Source organism: Pelecanus crispus, chromosome 4 (genome assembly GCF_030463565.1).
Source record: "Pelecanus crispus isolate bPelCri1 chromosome 4, bPelCri1.pri, whole genome shotgun sequence".
Taxonomy (NCBI): domain Eukaryota; kingdom Metazoa; phylum Chordata; class Aves; order Pelecaniformes; family Pelecanidae; genus Pelecanus; species Pelecanus crispus.
Window position 1 is genome coordinate 87,633,930 of NC_134646.1, and position 22,836 is coordinate 87,656,765.

Genomic DNA, 22,836 nt, shown 5'->3' on the forward strand with positions numbered 1-22,836 from the left:
CAAACCCTACCGTCAGAGGGAGGGAGAGGAGGAAGGAGACGTGGGCAGGGGGTCAGTGCTGGGATGGTGCCCCCGTGCCCCGGGCCCGCCAGGCACTGCCGGCTCACAGGAACCAGAAGCATTTGCGCCTGGATTTCTTCACATCCAGCTTCGCAGGCAGCTTCGTCACCGGCGACGGCTCTTGCCTGGGCGGCAGGACGGCCCCCGCCGCCGCTGCGGGGGAGCTCGGCGTCGTGTCGCCCTCGATATGGCTCAGCACCCGCTGGAAGCGGCCCTCCTGCTGCCGGAAATCATGCTCCACGCTGCAGGCGAGCAGGGCGAAGGGGACGGCGTTAGAGGGCATCGCCTGCCGGGACCCCCTGCCCGCCGCAGCTCCACGTCCCGGCGCCCGCATCCACCCCTGCACCAAGACCCCCGGGGAGCTCAGTCCCCCGCACGTCCCCAGGGCACGTCCCCGGGGAGCTCAGCCCCGCCGCGCTCCTGAGGCTGCTGCACGGGGACGGCACGCGTGGCAGGGGACCAGCCTGGCTTCAGTGGCTGTCGTGCTGCGGCTGGAGGGGACGACTGAGCCCACGGGAAGGGCAGGGGCCTCACACAGGAGCCTGTGGTGCAGAGTGGCCGTTTGAGCGTTTCTCTGGCAGCTTTCCTGGTAGGCAGACTTCCCGGGGTCTCCGTGCACCCCTGCGAGGGGACATCCTGCTGGCATGCCCTTCAGACAGCTCCTGCCCACCACCCTCACCCTCAGAGGCTGTAAGTGGGGGGGGTGTGGGGGCCGGATCCATCCCAAACAGCCGTCCCGCCTGCGGCAGCGCAGTCTGCAGCTGGGCACGTGGCACCGCACGGCTAAACCTGCTGTGCTGGAGCATCCGGGGACCGTTCCTTCCAGAGGCACAGACCAACAAACAGCCCCTGACCTGGTGGCAGGGTGTATTTTGGGATGGGTCACCCTCAGCTGTCCCCCCGCACCTTCTTTCTTATCCAGCTGGGTGAGAAAGGTGCTGCCTCTGCTGTTCTCTCGGGCTTGACTGTGCTTTTTCCTGTTTCGCCTGCTTGCCAGAGCTCCTTCACCCTCAACACCTGCCCTAAGCAAGGACAAAGACGCCAAGTCCCTCCTGGGGAGCTGATCTGCAAGGGGCCTCCGTAAGCGCCAGGGACGTATTCCCGGCACGCTGCGCAGGTGGCACTGAGGCACCGGGCAATTGGGGTTTCCTGCAGTAGAGGCAGAGCCCCCAGCTTAGGAGTGCAGCGGCTCCTCTGCCCTGATCCGGCCATCAGCAGCAACGCCCGGTAGTGCTGCGCAGGGACCGGTGGCACGGCTGCAAGGGCTGGCGGTCCTCAGCAAGGCAAATGCGCTCCCAGCATGGAGGGGCGGGCAGAGAAAGGCTCTGGACATGCCGGGCACCCTGTAGTCACCAGCCATGGCAGCGTGCTTCCCTTGCTGCCATCCCCTCGCTGCAGGACAGCGATGTGCTCCCCTGCGCAGGGTACGGCTTCTGGTGGTGCTGCTCCGTCCCCCTGGGGCTGCAGGGTCCCTCCCAGCTCAAACACACGCCAAGACTTTGCCTGCAACCTGCCCGGGGCAGGGAGGCGGCCAGCTGCCCTAGCCAGGGACTGGTGCTGACACAGGGGGGTGAGCCCAGGGTCTGTGGGACCCCAGTTAGCACTGAGCCCCCCGGAGAGGGGCTGCCCATCCCTGGGCCCAGGGTGTCTCGTCCTGCCACTGCTGCCGCCAGCACTGGAGCTGGTGGGCTGAGGGCAGCTGCAGCAAGTGCGCGCTCGGGCTGGCTGCTGGCAGCCACGTGCCACGATGCTTCCTCACGCAGAAAGTGCCCCGATCTCCTCACACCAGCCACGTCCCACCAGATCAGCAAGGTGCTGCGGTGTGTGCCCGTGACCGTGCACGTGGCGCAGCCGCCCCACGCACGGGGAGTGCCCTGCGAGCCCCACGCGGCACGCTAACACCTCCTGTCACCTCCCGTCACCTCGCCCTGCAAGGACACCAAGTGTCCCCAGCTATTTCTAGCAAAAAGGGTGAGCGACAGCAGACAGCCCCTTACGGGGGGGCAGCATGGGGAGGCACCCCAACTTCCCAGCACAGACGCAGAGGAAGGGCTCAGGACCACTATGGGAGTGCACAGCTGGCGTGTTCGTGCGTGGCCCTGGGATGGGACGCAAGTGGGCAGGTCTGCTCCTGCTGCGGGCGATCCTGGAGGGCCGGTGCCAGGAGCTGTGCCCTGGCTCCTGGCACCCGGTGCACTGCGCTTGCTGCTGCCCCTGCTCTCCCCGCCCCGTGTCCCGTGTCCCACCGGAGCCTCTTCTCATCATGCGGACGGCAGCGAAGCCCAGAGGGAGTCCCCAGCAGGAGCCTGGCAATTACAGGGAGCCACCTCCCCCAGATGTGACATCTCTCCCCACCACAGTGCCGCGTGGAGACAGGCTCGTCAGACCCAATTAGCAGTGAAGTCCCCCACGAGCTACAGCAGGAGAGTTCGTGGTGTAAATAAGCAGGGAACAAGAGACAGACGCAGCACTGCCGCGGCGGCATGGGTGCATAGGGCAGCCGGCGCAGGGGGCACGAGGATGCTGGTGCAGTGAGGGCTGGTGACAGGGTACCCCCAGCCCAGAGGTGCCCGGAGGTGCCCGGAGCGTGTCCATCCCACGCGCAGCACTCACAAAAGCACAGAGGGGCAATGGCTAAACCGTCCCATGCGCACACTGCGGAGTGCTGCTCAGCATCAGCTCTGCGCACCGCATCCTGCACTTCCGAGTGCTAGCAGAGTAAGCCTAATTAATAGCAAAATGAGAACACGCGTGGCCAGGCACCTGCACGTGCACAGAGGGCGATGGCAGGCTGCACAGCCGGAGGGGCAAACAGGCACCCACGGGTGCCTGGACGGGCAGAAGGCTCGGGCAAAACTGCAGCTCCCCAATTCCCACAGGGCTGATGGGGAGAGGGCCCTGGCCACGTCACTGCCTGCACCGGGAGGGCGTGAGATGCCCTTCCCCGAGACCAAATGGGCTCTGAGGAGAGAGGGCAGGGGAGGAAAGTGCTTCCACGCCCCAAGCCAGTGCCAACGCCGGGGAAGCAGAGCTGAGGCCCCGCGGTCCCGGACCCCAGCGAAGGGCAGGAACCCCATGCGCGACCGGCAGCCTGTCTGCAGTGTCTGTGCGAATCTGGCACAGGGACAACGAGATACAGCCTGGACTCAGAGTGAGCGAGCAAGCCCACCCACCAGCCACTAATGAGGCTTTCCCCGATATATTGCTTTTACAGCCAATATGCTCTGCCGTTGAACTGGAGCAGCTCCCCTTCCAGCTGCAGCCAGTCAGCTGTCTTTCATGAAAATCACCCCATCTACTCTTGGGAGCAGGAGCTGCTCTCCGCAGAGATAAAGAGACCAGATTCAGGCCAAGTAACACCAGGACCCTACTCTGCCTTTCAACGCGTGGTAGGAGCTGGCTGCAGTGCGGTGAGGTGCCTGTACCTGTGCTGGGAGCCCTGGCAGCGCGCTGGGGGAAGAGCTGGCACCGGTGTGCCAGGACAGCTCCTTGGCTGGCCCGGTGACCTGAGCGCTGCTCCGAGGACAGCGAGCACCTGTGCCATGCCAGCACCCGTGCCCCTCCAAATCCGCCGCCGAGGGGTCCCGGCATGCCGGCTGCCAGCCGTCTCCAGGCACAGCTTCAGCACCCTGCCTGGCACGGGGCTGGCAGGGCAGACGTGTGACCAAGCCCTGGCACGGTGTACCCTGCCAGGGGAGATGCTGCCTTTAGGGCCACGAGGAGAGAGGGGAGGCTGTAAGCCCACGGCCAGCCCGAGTGTGCTGCTGGTGGGGAGCAGCCCGCGAGCCCCACCTGAGGACTCCTGGCAGAGGAAGGGGTCACCCAGCCAAGACAGAAATAGTCCAGGGATGGGCGGCTGCGCCGCCCTGCCCTCAGCACAGCCCAGGCTCAGGCTCTGGCTCAAATGGCTCAAATCTCTGTCCTGCTGCCCCCGTCCCGCCTGCCCGGGCGCCGCAGCCCACCCACCTGGGCCGGGCCTGGGTCTGGCCTCTCTGCTTGGCCTCGGCAGCAGCAGAGCCTGGGGGACGGCGGTCCTCCGGGTCCGGCCGAGGCACGGGAATGCATCCCCAAATCTGCCACATCCCTGGCTCTGCTGCAGCTCTGCCTGGGCCCCCAGGTTGCTCTGTGCTGGCCAAAGCGCCGACGAGCACACCTCTGTGTCCCTCGGGGTGCACAGCTGCCGGCTGGGCCCCAGGCCGTGAGGCTGGGCTGCGTTTTGCACCAAACTGTCTTTTGGCATGACAGGCGCTGCCATCTTCTCTGCAGTCCCATGGGAGCCTCCCAGCAGGCGCAGAGGCCTTGGCAATGGCCTTTCTGTGCGTGGTGGCCCTGACACCCGGGAGCGGTCCGTACGCGGTGTCCTGGGAGCAGGGGTGGCTACAGGGACAGCGGGGCTGGCAGCCCTCTGTGTCCCCAGCTGCTGCGGGGCCACAGACAGGCTGGGCCCCTGGGGACATGGATAAGCAGGACGAGGAGCAAGGACACGGCGCTGCACGCACGGCACGGGGACAGCCGCTCCCTGTGCCATCACCTGTCCCCATCACCATTTCCCTTGAGCTTCCTGCAATGGCCTCTGCCAGGGACCTGGCACGGGGCCTTAGCTGGTCCTGTACAGCAGAGTTTGTGCCTGTCCTAAGGCGCTGGAGGCATTTCTGTGACAGAGAGCTCCTCTGCAGGCAGGGACAGGAGAGGAAAAGCTGCGCCTGCGTTAGTGCCACGTCCCTCCGGGGACAGCTCAGACCCGGACAGGGTGAGACCCTGCAGCCTCTCGCGGCTCGGGGTGCCCTGAGCACCCTCCCTGCCACAGGGACAGGAGATGGAGCGCCCATGGGCAGGTCCCCTCCATCCCCCAGCACGGTCCCCAGGAGTGAAGACTCGCAACTCCCCCGCACCTTGGCCTCGTAGCCGAATTAGGAGTCCGAGGGGCGGAGGAGAGCAGGGGCCCCCACTGGGAACGTGCAGGGTGGCAGAGCTGGCTCCTACCTGTAGATGATGCAGGCACAGTCCCGGCAGGTCCCGCAGTTGGCGATGTCTTGCCCTGTCCGGTACGAGTGCCGCCTGCGACGGAGCAGAAGTGCTGTGAGCCTGGAGACCCGGCCTCGCTCTGTCCGCCTGTGCCCCCCCAGCTGCCCCCAGGACCCTCATCTGCATCTCAGGTTCACATTCCAGGAGCCAGGAGCCCGGATCCAGCTCCTGTGTTCCCTGGTTCTCAGCTCCTGTCTTCCCTGGATCCCAGCTCCTGTCTTCCCTGGTTCTCAGCTCCTGTGTTCCCTGGTTCCCAGCTCCTGTCTTCCCTGGTTCCCAGCTCCTCTCTTCCCTGGATCCCAGCTCCTCTCCTCTCGAGAGATGCTGTTTGATGCCAGGCCACCTCTCAGCTCCGCAGATTTCTCAGATGGTTGCAAACCAGAGACAGGCACAGCAGAAGCCCCAAATCCTTCACACCTCCTTCCATCTCCATCTCAGAGCTGCACCTCACGCCGTGGCCCCCCCAGGCCACCGTGCATCTCCCCACACACGGTGCCTCCGAGGGAGCGAGACCGTGGGCAGAGCCAGGTCTGTGCGGGGGCACTCGGAGCACACAGCAGTGCCCTGACAGATGGGCAGAGGGAGATGCTCCAGACTAATCGCCAGCCTATGCCAAACTCGGGATTTACCTCTTTTTGATGCTTTTGCACCAGAGAAGCATCCTCCTCCAGGGAAGGTGCATGGGACTCACTTTAAGCTGACGAGCCCCAAAGCTCAGCTCAACCCCCAAGCAGTCCTCCTCCCCGACCTCTGCAGAAGGTATCTGCACCCTGAATGTTTCTGCTGCCGGTGCTAAACACCAGCCCCAGTGCACCCCCAGCCCATCTGCCTGCCCTGCTGCCCTCCTGCCCAGAGCCCCCCGGGCTGCCTGCTCCCCAGGACCGGCTCTGTGCTCTGGTCCCCCCATGCAGACGGAGCGCTGTCGGCATCCCCACTGCCTGCCACCGGCACCTCCCAGCTCCTGCCGCCCCGCAAGCGCAGGGTGTCCACTGGCCGCAGCGTCCTGGCGTCGCCCAGGCCAGGCAGCCGTGGGGTGCCGGGGACCAGCAGTGAACCCCTCGCCCGGCCGCAGCACCAGCCCGATGCTCCCCTGGGTGCTGGGTACCGGCAGTGAACCCCTCGCCCGGCCGCAGCACCAGCCCGATGCTCCCCTGGGTGCTGGGTACCGGCAGTGAACCCCTCGCCCGGCCGCAGCACCAGCCCGATGCTCCCCTGGGTGCTGGGTACCGGCAGTGAACCCCTCGCCCGGCCGCAGCACCAGCCCGATGCTCCCCTGGGTGCTGGGTACCGGCAGTGAACCCCTCGCCCGGCTGCAGCACCAGCCCGATGCTCCCCTGGGTGCCAGGGGCCGGCAGTGAACCCCTCGCCCGGCTGCAGCACCAGCCCGATGCTCCCCTGGGTGCTGGGTACCGGCAGTGAACCCCTCGCCCGGCTGCAGCACCAGCCCGATGCTCCCCTGGGTGCTGGGTACCGGCAGTGAACCCCTCGCCCGGCTGCAGCACCAGCCCGATGCTCCCCTGGGTGCCAGGGGCCGGCAGTGAACCCCTCGCCCGGCTGCAGCACCAGCCCGATGCTCCCCTGGGTGCTGGGTACCGGCAGTGAACCCCTCGCCCGGCTGCAGCACCAGCCCGATGCTCCCCTGGGTGCTGGGTACCGGCAGTGAACCCCTCGCCCAGCCGCAGCACCAGCCCGATGCTCCCCTGAGTGCTGGGTACCGGCAGTGAACCCCTCGCCCGGCTGCAGCACCAGCCCGATGCTCCCCTGGGTGCTGGGTACTGGCAGTGAACCCCTCGCCCGGCTGCAGCACCAGCCCGATGCTCCCCTGGGTGCTGGGTACCGGCAGTGAACCCCTCGCCCGGCTGCAGCACCAGCCCGATGCTCCCCTGGGTGCCAGGCGCCGGCAGTGAACCGCTCGCCCAGCCGCAGCACCAGCCCGATGTTCCCCTGGGCTCAGCAGCCTCCACGAGCCACCGGTGGCCCTGGCTTTGGCTGCCAGCAGGAGAGCCGCCACCTCCCCGGGGAAATGGTCCACTGATGTCTCTCCCTGCTTAGCAGCCTGCAGCTTCTCTGAACAGAGCTTCTGTGCCTTTGGCTTTGCAGCCCCTGAGCCCCCAGGGTGCCGGGGCTGTGCCAGGGAGCTGCCCGCAGACCCCCAGCACCCCCGCACTGTCAGCAGCTGGCCCTGGTGGTGCCCCAACTCTGGTTGCTCTCAGAGCTGTAAGAAAAGGGCCCTGTGAAATGCTTTTGGTCACCCTTGCAGACGCCATCTCCGCATCGCCATCGCCCCTCTTAGGCAGTGCAGGCTGCGGCTTTTGGGGGACAGCTGAGAAAACACCCCCATGTCCCACATAGCAGTCGCATTTTCCTGTTTAAGTCTTCCTCCTATTACTTGACCTTGATCATGATTGTTCTCTGTCCTCAAAAACTAGGTCTTTTACTGCACCAAATTATATATTACAATTGGGATTATACTCTTAGCACATAAATTAGATCACGATAACTTTTTATATATATATATCTGGTACATATATATGTGTGTGGCTATCTAACGTATAAACTGTGCCTCTCTACCAGGATGAGATCTAATCCCGAGATAGGTGTTTGGTGTGGGATGTTGCTGGTGGTAAACACCGGGACCCTGTGAGGACGTTACACCATGAACGGCGTCAGGGCTGGTGGCAGTGCTGCGGTGCATGGCGGGCGCCGTGGGGCCACCACGCGCCCGCCTGATGCTGACCCGTGGCAAATGAGGCCACGCTGTTCCTCAGCATCAGGACACTAGGATAATTTTTTATGTGATTTCCTATCCCATTCCTTATGTCTCCGGGCATCTTGTTTGCTCATTTGACTGCAACAGTATACACAGCCGAGATCTTAATTAGCTGCCCGCAGTGAAGCTAAATCAGCTTCCCAAGCAGACAAACTCAATTCTGACCGCACGAGCAAACCTGCGCTCTCAACAGGCGCTGCTCTGCACATGCCCTCGCCGTACCCCGCAGGGACGAGGCTCGGCACGGCCACGGGTCTACGGGCACCCCAGAGGGCAACACCGCAGGCAGGGGGTCGCTCCCCGGCCTTTCTCCTCTGAGCGGCCGCGCAGCCCCTCGGGCAGCAGCCCCTCGGGCAACCGGGACAGGGCCACGCTGGCGACTGCCCGGCGAGGGGCAGAGCGGGCTGTGCGGGGGCTGCATGGCGAGGGGGGCTGCATGGCGAGGGGCAGAGCGGGCTGTGCGGGGGCTGCATGGCGAGGGGGGCTGCATGGCAAGGGGGGGCTGCATGGCGAGGGGCAGAGCGGGCTGTGCAGGGGCTGCATGGTGAGGGGGGCTGCATGGCGAGGGGAAGGGCGGGCTGTGCGGGGGCTGCATGGCGAGGGGGGCTGCATGGCGAGGGGAAGGGCGGGCTGTGCGGGGGCTGCATGGCGAGGGGGGCTGCATGGCGAGGGGAAGGGCGGGCTGTGCGGGGGCTGCATGGCGAGGGGGGCTGCATGGCGAGGGGAAGGGCAGGCTGTGCGGGGGCTGCATGGCAAGGGGGGGCTGCATGGCGAGGGGCAGAGCGGGCTGTGCAGGGGCTGCATGGCGAGGGGCAGGGTGGGCTGTGCGGGGGCTGCATGGCGAGGGGGGCTGCATGGCGAGGGGAAGGGCGGGCTGTGCGGGGGCTGCATGGCAAGGGGGGCTGCATGGCAAGGGGGGCTGCATGGCGAGGGGCAGAGCGGGCTGCGTGGGGGCTGCATGGTGAGGGGGGCTGCATGGTGAGGGGCAGGGTGGGCTGTGCGGGGGCTGCATGGCGAGGGGCAGGTGGGCTGTGCGGGGGGCTGCGTGCTGACGCAGCGATCGTGGGAGGAGCGAACCCCAGCCCTGGCCCTGGCTGGAGCCCCCGGCACCGCTCTCAGGTCCCCGTCCACAGAGGCAGGAGCAGCACTGCCGTGCTTGGCCAAAAGCCGCACTTTTTCCAGCGCTTTGCTCTGAAAAGCCAGGAGAGCGCAGGCAGGGTGCTGGACTCCTCGGGGAGCCAGGGTGTGCTGAGCTGCTGGTGCGGCTCCTCTTCTGGGGCAAACAGAGCCAAGGCCCGGACCACACTCTCCTCCCCGCCGGCACGGTCACCCATGCTGTGCCGGGGCAGGAGCAGCCGGGGCACGCACAAAGCCGAGCGGGGCAGGCAGCTCCCGCGTGGCCAGGGGGAACGGGTGCTGGGAGCACAGGGAAGGGCCCGTGGGACCCCGCGCCCCAGGGCTGCTGGCAGCTCCCGGCCGCGCCGGGCACACACGGGCTGCGCCTGCGGCTGGGCAGCCGGCACCAGGAGGGAGCATGGCGCTGCACACCCTGCCTAGACACCCGTGTGGGCCTCGCTCTTGCAATGCCTCTGTGGGGTCCGCACCGCCTCTGCTGCCCCTAATTGGAAGGAGGTCCTTAGCAGTCATTTGGTTTAGATAAAACAATTAAACACGTGTGCAGACGCCAGGGCCAGGGCTACCAGGAGCTGCCCATCTGGCAGGTCCAGATCTCCCACGTGCCACCCTGCCTGCCCAAAACCGCATGCCAAGGCAAACCCATACCACTGCGGCACGCCGAGCTCGGTGTCCCTGCCAGGCTGGGCCCCCCTCCACCCGGGAGGCCAATCTAACGTGCTGCCGCGCTGACGAGCTCTCCCGTCCCGGTGCCCCAGGCTGTCCCCATGCCGCTGAAGCACGGCACGGCTGTACCCGAAACGCTGCCCTTAAGGCGTGGGGGATGCTCCCCAGCACTGTGCTCCCCGGGGCCACCTCGCAGGCAGCCGGGTGGCTGAGGGCAGGACGGGCCGAGCCGTGCCGCTCGGCGCGGAGCCTTGCAGGCTCCCGGTGCGGGTGCCCAGGCGAAGCGGCTGCCTCCCTGACAGCCAGCCCAGGGGAACCGTGGCAGGAGTGTAATGGGAATATTCTGAGCCGCAGCCACTGCTGGGTACTGCAAAGGCTGCCCACACATTTTTCTTCACTGCTTCTTTCCCCGCGAGGAGCAGAGGGCACAAGCTGCACGAGCGCTAGAGACTGGGAGCATGTTTCACCCCGAGGGTGGTCAAACACTAGGACAGGGACCTGGGGGGGGTTCTCCATCCCCCCAGACACCAAACTGCAGCCAGGCAAGGTCCTGAGCAGCCCGTCCTGGCTGCACCCACCTTCGGTGGGCATTGGACCAGAGACCGCCGGTGGCCACCAGCACTGCTCTGGGAGGTGGCGCGAGGGCAGCTTTGCCTGCGCTTCAGTTACCGCCAGCATGGCCTTCGTTAGATGTAATGACCGGATCGCTGCACCGCCCTGGTGAGAGCTGGCTGTCTCGGGGCATGGCGAATATGGCCTAGAGGGTTTTACAGGAGGGTGCCGCGATGGCACGGGGTGAGCAGCTCCTCACATCTCCGGGGAGGTTGGAGGCCCTTGTGTGAGATGTCACAAGAGGTGTCACGAGAGGAAATGGGCTTCAGCTGCGCCAGGGGAGGTTTAGGTTGGAAATTAGGAAAAATTTCTTCACAGAAAGAGTGGTCAAGCATTGGAACAGGCTGCCCAGAGAGGTGGGGGAGTCCCCATCCCTGGAGGGGTTCAAAAAACGGGCAGAGGTGGCACTTGGGGACATGGTTCAGTCTGGTCTACCCTTGACTGGTTTAGTGTGGACTTGGTAGTGTAGGTTAATGGTTGGACTGGATGATCTTAAAGGTCTTTTCCAACCTAAACAATTCTATGATTCTATGATTCTATGATTCTATGTTTGGAGGGTCTCAGCTCTGGGCCATCACAGACTGACCTCTAACACCTTGCTCTGTTTGGCAAACCTATCTGGGAAGCCAAGGAAAATTGGCCCAGGGGATGCTTTGCCCCACCACTCGCGGAGCAGGTCCGGTGCAGGGCAGGGCAGGACAGGGGTGCGTGGGCACCTCCCCGGGGTGCAGACACGTCAGTCACTGAGGCACCGGCCGCCAAATTTGTGCCTTAGGTAACTCGAAGAGTGGGGCTGAAAGCAGGCATGAGAAATAGGGAGGCTGTCCCCGGGGCATGGCAGGGACGTCGTCCCCAGGGCACCCACCATGGCTGTGCTGCGCCTGCAGTCAGGACGTGACCTCCCAGATCTCCGCTGCCAGGGACCGATGGGCACGGCAGCCGCGCCAGAGCTGGGCAGGGGGCTCAGCTCCCCACGTCCCCCTGGCCTGCACCCCCCTGCACCCTGTCCCTGGGCATGGGGAGGGCACCACTGGCACATGCAGAACAAGCTGGGGCGGGCGAGACATCGCGCCAAGACGCGGTGCCGCACGTGCATGGACGGCAGCTCTGAGCTTCTCAGAGGGAAACGCACCCGGGAGGTGGCAGCACCCAAAACTCCACCCAAAACACCCCATCCTCCATCCACAGCCCCGAACAGGAACATCGGCCCCCCCCAGCCCCCGCCTCCATCCCCGCCTGCTCACCCATCCCGCTGGGCCTCCTTCTTCTCCAGGTCCTGGATGACGTCCAGCAGCACCCGGATGGTTTGTTGGCTGGTCTCCAGCACCCCTTCCAGGGACTGCAGCTGGGACTGCAGGTCCCCCTGCTCCCCGGGCCCCCGGGGGCCCTCTCCCTGAGATGTCCGGGCGTCCTTGTCCCCCGCCGGTGGTCCCGCTGGCCCCTTGGCCACCACCACCAGCTGCAGAAGGTCCTGGATGTGGCGCAGCGTCTCCGACTGCTCTGTGGTGAGGCAGGGCTGCCCGTACCGGGGGACCTCCGGTGCCCGCCCGGCTGGCTGCGTCCCTACACCGGAGCCCTGCGGGGGCGGGGGCAGCGGCTCCCCGGGCCCCTCCGGTCCTGCCCTGCCATGCCCAGGCTCAGCGGTGCATAGCCGGCTGCAGATGCCGTGGGGGTCCGGATGGCTAAGCGGAGCTGGTGTCTTCTCCGGCGCGGTGGCGGCAGAGCCGTGCCAGCCTGGCGCTGGTGGGATGGGGGCTGGCGAGGTGCAGCAGGGCCCCCCCCAGGGCGTGCCGCAGAGCTGGTGCTGGGGTGGCGGGGGGTCCCGCGGGGGGTTGCCCTGAGCTGGCTGGCGGAGGCCGTGGGTGTCGGTGGCGGGGACGGTCTGCTGGCGGTGCGGCGACAGCTGGGGCGGCGGGCGCCCGTGGGGCAGGCTCCGCTCTGAGTCGCTCCGGCCGAGCCCCCGCGGCTCGGCGGGCAGCCGGGGCTGACCGCAGGGCATGGAGGCCGGGCGCGGGGGGGCCCCACGGCCGCCCCCGGGCTTCCCGCGGAGCCGGGCGCAGGCAGGGGGTGGCGGGTAGGGCTCAGGGGTGCAGCTCTGCACCGGGGAGGTGCAGCGGGCGGCGGGGCAGCCGGCCGGGCCCGGATAAGGGGGACAGGGATCCCTGGGCGGCGGCAGTGGCACGCGGCGCACGGCGGCGTGCTGGGCGAGGACTGCGGCGTGGTCACGCACGGGGAGGCTGCCGGGCGCCCGCGGGGGCACGGCCCGGTTGGCTCCAGTGCACGCGGCTGCCCCTGGGCACCGGGCACTCCCCGTGGCCGCAGGCAGCACCACGTCCCCGGCCACGTCGCAGACGCTCTTGCTGCGGGGCTGGGAGGCCGGGAAGGGCTTCTGGAGGCTGGGGGAGGTCTGGATGGCGGTGCTCGTGCACGCCTTCCTGGGCATGGGCAGCGTCAGCGAGCCTGGCTGGGCCTGGGGCCAGCCCCGCCGCGAGGCACAGAGAGCCGCCGGCTCAGGGGTGTCCCTGGGGGGCGGTGAGGCACGTGGGGTGTTGGGGCTGGGGGCGGCCGGGGGGCCCGCGGTGGGGCTGGCCGCCCGCCCTGTGCCGCCCTCCACCAAGTCCTTGAAGCGGACCTGCTGCGTGCGGTTGCGCCGGCGTTTGAGGCGGCTCTCGATGTCGGGTGAATCGCGGTTGAGCAGCACCGAGCGCACCGTCATGGCTTTCTCCTGGCCGCCCTCGCCGGCAGGGGCCGGGCCGGGAAGGGGCTCGCGGCTGACCATGGCTCAGGGCCCCGTGGCCGCTGCCCGGTGGCGGGGCGCCGCGGCGGGGCGTGGGGGGCCGAGCACCGGCGGCCGGAGCCCTGGGCTGCACCCGTCCCCGGAGCTGCCCAGGGCGGCGGGCGGCCTCATCCCGTGCCGCCGTGGAGAGGGGATGCCGCGCGGGGGGCGGGCGAGGGGCCGCTGGGCATGCTGCCTGCCGCCCAGCCCTATAGCCCCCGGCACGCCGCCCTGACAGCCCCGCCTGCCGCCACGCCGCCCCGACGGTGCCGGTAGCCCATGGTCCCGCTGGCGTCCGTCCCGGCTCAGAGCTGCCCGCGGCGGGCTGCCCGGGGTGCCAGGAGCCAGCCGTCCCTGCCCATGGCTTCTGGGCTCCCGGACCTGTGGGGACAGAGAGAGGCGGGTGAGCCCCGGTCCCGCCACTGCAGCCCCCTGAGGAGGGGAGCGTCCCCCACGCGCCGCGCTGCCCCGCGGAGCCGCTGGCCTCCGCCGGCATCTGCGCACTCCCTGCCAGCCCCGCCATCACAAAACGCGAAGAGACAAGCTTTGATCTCTGGCGCTGCCTCTTCAGCACAAAGAGAGAAGGAAAAAAAGAAACCCCTTTAGCATAAACACGTTACAAGTTCGCAGCTCAAATCAAGCAGAAGCAGCTGTTAAAAATAGCTCTGCCTCGCTGGGGCTGGTGCCTCGTGTTCGCAGGGCGCTGGCTGCAGGAGGGCAGGCACAGGGCAGGCACGGGGGGCTGCTGCGCGTGGGCACGGGGCAGAGCTGGGCTGGGCACGAGGGGCTCCTGCGTGGGACGGATGGACGTGGGGCATCCACTGTAGGCAGGGCACCGGCTCTGCGTGGGGCTGGACAAGGTGTGGGGTGCCCAAGCTTTGTGGGGCATGGCTGCACTGGGCACGGGACCTGTCATGCGTGGGGCATGGCTGCACTGGGCACGGGACCTGTCGTGCGTGGGGCATGGCTGCACTGGGCACGGGACCTGTCGTGCATGGGGCATGGCTGGAGCGGGCACGGGACCTGTCGTGCGTGGGGCATGGCTGCACTGAGCACGGGACCTGTCGTGCATGGGATATGGCTGCACTGGGCACGGGACCTGTCGTGCGTGGGGCATGGCTGCACTGAGCACGGGACCTGTCGTGTGTGGGGCATGGCTGGAGCGGGCACGGGACCTGTCGTGCGTGGGGCATGGCTGGAGCGGGCACAGGACCTGTCGTGCGTGGGGCATGGCTGCACTGAGCACGGGACCTGTCGTGCGTGGGGCATGGCTGGAGCGGGCACGGGACCTGTCGTGCGTGGGGCATGGCTGCACTGGGCACAGGGGACCCGTCATTTGTGGGGATGGCTGGACTGGGCACAGGGGACCCATCCTGTGTGGGGCACAACCGGACTGGGCACAGGGGACCCACCCTGTGTGGGGCACGACCGGACTGGGCACAGGGCCCCACCTTGCATGCAGCACCCACCGGAGGTGTGGCAGGGCTGGCTGGGCTGCAGGCGTGGGGGCCAGCTCCGTGGGCAGGGGACGAGACTGTGTGTTGGGGGCACTGAGCTGCCTTGGGCATGTGAGAACCAGCCGAGAGGGAGAGCGGGCATCACGGCTAAGACAGCGACTTTGGTGAGACCGGGGGATCGCTCCGTGCCCCTCACCGTGGAGAAAGGCAGCCGCTGGTGTCTCTCCAGCTCTCACCCCCGGCCCTGCTGCAGGGCTGCGGCTCGGGGAGGCTGCGGTGGGGCTGCCTTTGGGGAGCGAGGTCGCCCTGGGGCATCGTACCTTCTGCCATCGCGCGGCCCCAGGCAGCCCGCCCGTGCCCACCGCAGCGCTCTGCCCGCCCTGCCTTATGCGCAGGCATGCGGCACAGCTCCCGCTCGCAGGGCCACCGCTGGGACCCGGCCATAGCTCGTGTCTGGGGACGTGTCCCTGAAACCAGCAGCGCTTCCCAGGCGGCAGAGGGGCAGGACCCGGGGGGCTGGTCCTGCCCCTGAGCAGGGGCTGTCACACAGGGGGATCACACCCAGTCATGTCCCCATCCCTGCCATCCTTAGCGCACGGCTGTGCAGGGCTCCTGCTCCCGGCGCAGGCAGGGCAAACCTCCCTGCCCTGGCCATACCCCCGCCCAGCACCAAGCCCCCATGCCCGCCTTGCTCTGCCTCTGCCCACGCTGGTCACCGGCTGCTGTGCCGGCCCGTCACGCTGCCGGGGCACATGACACCATGGAGCACAGGGTGCACACCGGGAGCCCTGCCTGGGGTGCCCTGGGGAGCAGAAGAGGCTAACGGCTCATTTCGGGAAGCAGCGCCAGGGACAGAGTGGGAGAGACAGAGACGCCAGCCCCAGCGGGCAGCGGTGCTGCTTCGCCTGGCAGTTCAGCCTCCCAGAGTCTCTCTCAAAGCCTGCAAACATCCAGAGGTACCTGTGGCGCAGGTGAGGAGCAGAGCGACGCGGGCTCCCCCGTGGCACGGACTCACGTCCGCACACCACGCCACGTTCCGTACCCCGCAGCACCACGGCTGGCACCGGCAGCCCCTGCCCTGGACGACAGTCTCTGCTCCCCCGCTGCCCCCACACCCTCTTCGGCATATCAAGACGGGAGCCTTGCTTGCTCCGCAGCCCTCCTGCCCTCACTGCAGACAGACACATGGCACCTGCCAGCCCCCCCAGCCCCCTCGCCGTCTTGCCTTGCTCCTGCTGTAATGAAGCAGCTGACTCAGCACAGCGGCCCGGAGTCACCCTGTGCTGGTAACGAGCAAACTTCCCGAGTGCTGAGCGTGCCGGTGCCTGGTGCTTCCCTAGGCCAGCAGCAAGGCACCGACCCGGCGGAGCGGGGGGCTCACCCAGCCCTCCCGGCCCCTGCACGCCCCAGCGCCTCTGCACCCCCCCCCACGGCATTAGTCGGGATGCTGCTCCATGCACCGCCCAGCCGCCCGGCGCTTTCCTTCCCGAGCTTGGAGCCGTGCCCAGACACCGGGAGACGTTTGTGAGGCAGGATGCGCCGGAGATGGGGACAGCGGAGGGATGGGGCACCTCGTTAGTATGGACAGCAACAGGCGGAGGAGAGAGCTGGCTCGGGGATGGAGCCAGCACCACCTGCCCCTGCGCCCCGTGCTCGCCGCAGGCTGCGGGCGAGCCCAGGAGGAGCAGCCCCACGTTCTCGCCTGCCAGCAGGCGCCTGGCCCAGGGCAGCGGCTGTGCCGGCACCCGCGCCGGATGGGGCAGAACCCGCCGGGATGGCAAGGGGCCGCAGGGCGAGCCCCCGCCCGAGGCTCCGCCACAGCCGTGGGGTCACCTCTCCCTGCTCGTGCCGCAGCAACGCCCGGCACCCAGAGCTCAGCACCCCCCGCCCAGGTCCCGCTTCAGCACCCCTGGCTGCGTCCGTGCCGGGGAGGCAACACGCCAAGCGGCAGAGAGGGGCCGGCTGGCACATCTCCACGCGGGACCAACCTCCCGAGCACAGCCTGGGACCAGCGCCGCTGGGCTGAGCGCTCCCGGAGGGCAGCCTGCGTGTGGCCAGCCTGCTCCGGAGCTTTCCTTCACGAGAGTGCTAACGCGCACGGGGCAGAGGGTGCCAAGAACTGCTCCAACAGCCAAGCGTGGGGCAGGAGCGTTCCCAGCACGGTCTGAGCACGGATGCAGTCCCCACGAGTCCGCCGCGCTGAGCCACGGCCGATGCCGGAGCGAGATGAGGCCGTTCCACTGCCTACGCAGCAAACGTGATGCTGTCAGTCAGTGGGGCCTCCGCCGAGGCACCCTCTGCCTCCCGAACTGCACCGCTGGAGAGATCAGAGACGAGCCACAGGGACAAAGAAAAAGTCTATAAATTATACATGCACTAACTCCGTTGGGAACAGCTCTGAGGATGTCAAACACCAAAAGCTAGGACCCTCCCACTTGTCTCTCTGCATATGCTTTATCGTACGGTTCAATTTAGTGCCGCGTTTGGGTGCTGTTTGCAGTGCGCCGGCATCTTCGAGTGCTGATAATGAGTCCTGCTGTAGGACGGAATCAGGACTGTGCAACCCAGAGGCTTCAGTATCTGATGGACCCCCCTGTACTGTTGCTGAATCCAAGGAAACCGCTCTGCCGATGGATCCGTCTGAAAGCACGGCTCCAGGGACATTTTGGATGCACAGAAAGGGCCACCGGGAAGGGGCTGTGCAGGAAGCAGAGGCACCCAGCAGGCAGCCACGCCGGTGTTTTCCAGCTGCTATCCTCAAGCATATTTACTGGGAAATGGCACTCAGCCCCCTGCTCCTGGCGCCACGCGCTCACCCACGCTCCCAACGCGTTCAGCTACCCCTGTCGATGCACGGCGTGTCCAGCACGCAGCCACGCTCCCTGCTCGCCCTCCTGTGCCCCACCAGCTCCCCGTGGGCACCCCCAGTGCAGGGACCTGGGCCGGTCAGACTGGAGGAGCAGGAGCAGGGACGCCTCCTGCTAATGCCACCCTACCCCACAACAAGGTACACATGGGTCAGGCCAGTGCTGCGGCGCTGAGGGACGAGGTGCTGTGAAGCCAGAGCCCCTCCGAGGTCCGGAACCCGCAGCAGCCCCTGCCAGGGTCTGCTCCGCCAGGAGCCCAGGGCTGCGGTAGCTCCTCTCTCCTGGGGGATGACTGGGATCGGGGACGGAGGCGGGGATGGCTGAAGGAGACCTGTCCTAGCTGCCGTGTCACGGCTGATGCTCGCAGGAGACCCCTGCTAGTGGCGAGGAGCAGTGAGCCCTGCCCACAGCCTCCTGCCTGCCCTGCCAGCGCCCAGCCGGGGAGCGGGGCTGCGCAACCTCCCGCGGCCGAAGCAGGAGGCGGGGGACCGAGCCCTGCTGGGCTCTGCACCCGCGGGACAGGGGACGTCGGGGTCCTCCCCGGCGCGCGCCGGTGGAGAGCGGCCTCGGGAGAGCCCAAGCACATGGGACGGGGCAGCGGCAGAGCCCCAGCGCAGCGGGGGGCCAGGAGGACGTGGGTGGGCTGGCACCGGCCGGGGCACGGGACCACCAGCCCGAGGCCGGCCGGGGGCAGCGGTGGGGGAAACGGGCTCGGAGCTTGACTAGTAACAGCTGAAAGATGGCAGCATGTACCAGCCAGGCCAGTCAGCACAGGGCCACGGAGAACATGGCTCATCAAACCAGTTTGCTGTCTGTTTTGATGAGGTTCCAAGTTTGGTCGATGAAGATAAAAGCCTGGATGGAGCAGACTTGGATTTCTGTGAGGCATTTGACATTTTGACAAAGAAAGCTGAATAATACGAAAGCAATGTGGCACACATTAAATGGATTAAAAACTGGCTAACCAGCATGTCTCAAGGCATAATCATCCAGCGATCATCGCCAATTAGCCGTGCTCCTGCCCAGGTCCTGCGGACGGGCAGCCGGGCCCCGCGCGGACACCGGCTGTCACTGACCTCACGGGAAAAAACGCGGCACGGAGAAAACGTGCGGATTATACCAAGGCGGAGGGAAGGGCAAGGAAGGAAGAGGACAAACGCGGAGCCGTGAGAGGAGCACGGAGCGGATGCTGTGCAGGAGGGGTCTCTGCTGCCGCAGCCTCGGGCCCCTCTCTGGCCAAGCAAAGTGCAGCAAAGCACGGTGGCGGAAAATCAGGGGTCGGCGCAGTCAGAGGAGCGACTCTCTCAAAAAGTGAGGCCCGTCAGCGCTAGAGCAACTTCGAAAGGATTTGCACGGTGGCGGATCCTTCATCCTGGCAATTTTTTAGGGTCTGAGTGTTTTTCTCCTCTAGTTCATATGGGAATTACGAGCACACGAATAAGGTGAGACAGCAGGCCACATCAGATGATGTACAGATGAAACCAGACGACACCACCGTAATGCAGTAGATGACATGCGTACTTCAGCAGCGGGCTCTCCGCTTCAGCGGGATGCTCAGCGCAGTTGGGAATGACGTCTCCTCCGCCAAATGAGCCCAGGAGCCAAGGAAGCGTCAGGGACCGCTTCCTGCAACCCGGCCGTGGACGCCCCTGAACTTCAGGTGCCGACTGGCACTCTGTCCTCAGATTGTCCTCCCTCCCCACAAACATCAAATACTCCTCAGACTGACAGGAATTTGTGAGCAGCGCTGGTGCTCTGAATCACCCACCAGCTCTCCCGTGGGCACCCCAGCCCAGAGCCCTTCGGATACATGAACCTGCCGCACCATTTTGGATGGTGGGATCCAAAACCTGGTCCTGCATCACCAGCCTGTGCTTTGCCGGTGCGCTGTCAGCTCCGACCTGCAGCCTGTAAAGGGCTTGTGAACCTCCCCTTGAGAGCCCCTTGGCTGGGTCACTCCTCTTTGGCCAGTACTGACTGATGGTGAATTTTGTGAGAGGGAGGCACTAAATCTTCTGGGTTTGTACCTTGAGACTCGTCTCTCATGGGCTGCAAGGGTTGACCTCAGAGGAACAGAGCTCTGCTTCACACTGCCCTGTCTGGAAAGTTACCTGCATCCACCAAAAGTACTGCAGAGCGGAGGGAAAGCCTCCAGCTGCCTGCCTCCTCCTCCTCCTCCTCCTCCTCCTCCTCCTCCTCCGGGGCAGCGAGGCCCGGCTCAGCTCTTCCTCCTGACTCGACGGACGTCGGTGTCCTGTGGGAGAGACCAGCCCGGGACTGATGGGGCTGCTGGGCAGGCCCCAGCTACGGCCATCGAACAGCGCGACTGCAGGCGCCGACGGAGGGTCCGGCTGCCCCCCACAACCGTGAACAAACCTGCCCACCCCCAGGCAGCTTTGGTCCTTTCTCCACCCATCCTCCACCTCGTCCCCCTGGTAATGTCTGTGGCAGAGGGAAAACCAGAGCAGACACATAAATCTTCTCCTCAAGACGCAGGAAGCCAGGAGATTAGATTTATGAGAGAGGAAGTCATATTCTCCTGGAACTGCAGAAGAGAACAGCTAATTACCCAGCTTCACTCACTGGGTACAACGGCTTCTCTTGGGACAAAGCCTTTGCTTTTCCCTATCTCCGGAAAGGAAAGAGGTGCTACGGGTGCCGAGAGGGGCGGCACCGGAGGATGAGGCATCTGCTCCCAGCGGAGGACGGGGCAGGAGCCAGGTTCACGACACATCACTCAGCAGCAGAGCTTAATCCCACTTTGGCTTCAAGAGGACTCGATGCGTTTGTACTCGGATCGAAGCATCTGTGGTACCTGAGGATAGAGGACTGAGAGCATCTCCTCATGCAGCTAGCAAACCCGAAATCCGGTTCCTCGCTGAGGAAGCTCCGCCACGAAGCCAGCTCATGCCCTACCCTCGCAGTTCTCTTGGAGGCTCTTCCAGAGCCCGGCTGCTTGGAGGCTCACAGACCTTCTAATTTCCTGCAGGCACTTAATCACGGCCAGTTTATATCCGACTGTGCTCGTGCCAATGTAGTGCTTCTGCTTGAACAGCTCTTCTCCCTTCTCCGCCTTCAGCCCTCGTGCCTTCGCTGTGAGGACACACGTTCTTTCTCCGACCACGCTTTGCAGCGCTCAGCAAGTCCAGCTCTGCCAGTGTCCCCTGAGGCCAGCTCCCCGTGTCTCCAATGCTCCTCACAGCCTCCCTCCACACCCGCAGCGCCTGACCTCCTCTCTCCCGGGAGCGTTCAAGGCAAGGTCTTGGGCTCTGCTCGAACACTCTGGGGCTCCACCAGGAACACCCGGGCTGGCCCGGCTAAGGACAGCAGGCGATGCCCCGGCTGCCTCATGCTCCGCAGCACCCCAAGCCCCTCCGGGAGCATCGCCCAGGGCCTCTGGGGAGCATCACTGACACACAGGTCCTGCCCCGCGTCAGCCGGGCCTGGGGCAAGCAGCAGCTCGCACGAGCCAAGGGATCCGCACACATCTCTATTTAGGTCACTGGCTGAAGTGTTCTGCAGGAAAATTAGTCACTCTCCCAGCCACAGGGCCCAGGAGAAGGCTCTCGTTGCCCGGCTGGAGCAGCGAGCCCCCGCCTGCCTCCCCGCAGCGCCAGCACCCCCAGGCAACCCAGGCTGCAGCCAGCCCGCGGCTCCCGGCCGCCCTCGCCACGCACACCACAGCTAATGCCCCACGGAAGGGATCCCATCGACCAGGGAAGAAGCAACATCCTCCTCCTCCCTGCATGCAGAGGTCATCAGCTCTCACTTGCATCGCTCCTCTCCCTTTCAACTGCAGATACGCTGGTGCTGTCAGATGGAGACTTTGTGTGGTCAGGGGACACGGTGAAGTACAAAGCCTTTGCACAAAGCCTTCAGAAGCCTGCAGAAGCCAAATTATTCCTCTGTCTCCCATGGATGCTAATACGGCTGTCATGACAGTAGCGTCTCTGTTCTCACTGCTACCAGCTTGCTTTCCCACCTCTCTTTGCCAGGCAGAGGAGCACTGGTATCACCATCTTAAATGATACATGAAGAGGTAGGGTGACCTACCCAGGGGAACATGGGCAGACCATGGCAGACAGCCCGTATGGAGCGGGATGAGGTCAGGAGGAATGTGTTTCACGTCCCAAGTCTTCCCTCAGCCGCCTCCGTGGAAGAGCAGGCGAGCATCCCTCACGCAGTCTGCAGCTGCTGCTGGGCACTCCGGTTCAGCACGGTCCCTAGGGGCTACAGAAGAGACCACCGTGGGAGGAAGCAAACACCTTGGCTGCCTCCTTCCCAGCGAACGTGGCGCGGGCAGTATCACGTTCCTCCGAGTCCTGGAGACGACTTGTGCAGCCGCACAGACACGGGAGAACGCTTGATGCAGAGAACCAGCCCAAGGAGAGGGATGGCTCGGCTGGTGCCCAGCACTGAAGCACGCGGGCTCTGCTGGTGCCTCTGACGCGGGCTACTCCTGCAGTGATGACAGGACGAGGGCTGTAGGACACGGCCCAGAGACTTTCGGCCACGGGAGACGCGGCTCATCACAAGACTTCCCGCAGCTCCGTGCTTTCCTGGGGAGGAAGGTCCCACCTCTTAGAGAAAGGCACCCAGGCACCCATCTGGAGTCAAACTGCCCCAGCGAGCGGAGCACGGCCGAGCTGGGGAGCCCTGACAGGCTGGGACTCTGCGTGCTCCTTCGCATGCCAGAGACCTTATTAGAAAGCCACAAGCTGTCCACAAAGCACATTTCTGGAAAAAGCTAGAAAGGCTTCGCCGCCCGGCAGTTCACAGAGGCGACCGCAGCGCCCTGGTCGACGCTGCGTGCGCCAGTCCAGACCCCCCAGGGCTCAGCCCTGGGCGCAGGCAGTGCCCCCCGAGCAGCCTCGCCGGCCCCCCACGGGGCAGCCCCCATCCCGCTGGCGCGCGCGGCCACGGTCCTGGCAGCCAGCGTGGGAGGCCTCTGCGGCTGCAGCCTCCCAGCTCAGATAGGGAGAATGTCATCTCAGAATACAAATTCCTGCCTTTAAGTGGATTTCCATCTAGCAGCCACCCCCCCCTTTATCTCTACGCGCTTTAGACAACACTGGCTACCAGGGGAATTTAGAAATTAGCAAGTGTATTTCTTTGCCGTGTGCCTCGGTTTCCCCACCCACCAAAGAGCCAGGATGATACGGACCATCTTCGTAAACATGCGAGAAAGACCCTGTCCAAAAAGCACCAGTTGGGACTGAAATAGTATTGCTACTACAGATGGGAATAGACCCACTAATTATTTGTGGCCTCTGGATGCTACCATATTATTAAATAATTATAATAATTATAATTCATAAAGAAGATAACCTCAGTCTAAAGGAGCTTCTGCATTTAAATCCACTCTGCTCCTCCAAACGCGCTGGAAAGACTGAACACTTCCCACAGAGAGGAGACACGCCGGGCAAGGACGGCGGGTGCCAGCCTAAATCCTGGGAGTCGCTCCCCCGG

General features: G+C 65.5%; 2 protein-coding genes across 2 annotated transcripts in view; one reads left to right on the top strand and one right to left on the bottom strand.

Moving 5' to 3' along the window:
• The window catches only part of LOC142593442 (dedicator of cytokinesis protein 2-like), an 89,015-nt gene that overhangs the window by 46,599 nt on the left and 19,580 nt on the right, over positions 1-22,836 (top strand). The window lies entirely within an intron of this gene.
• Positions 104-13,046, bottom strand: LOC142593443 (uncharacterized). Its single transcript, XM_075709507.1, has 3 exons — positions 11,512-13,046; positions 5,044-5,118; positions 104-302 (listed from the first exon to the last, which is right to left on the bottom strand). The coding sequence occupies exons 1-3, from the start codon at positions 13,044-13,046 to the stop codon at positions 104-106; spliced, it is 1,809 nt and encodes a 602-aa protein (XP_075565622.1).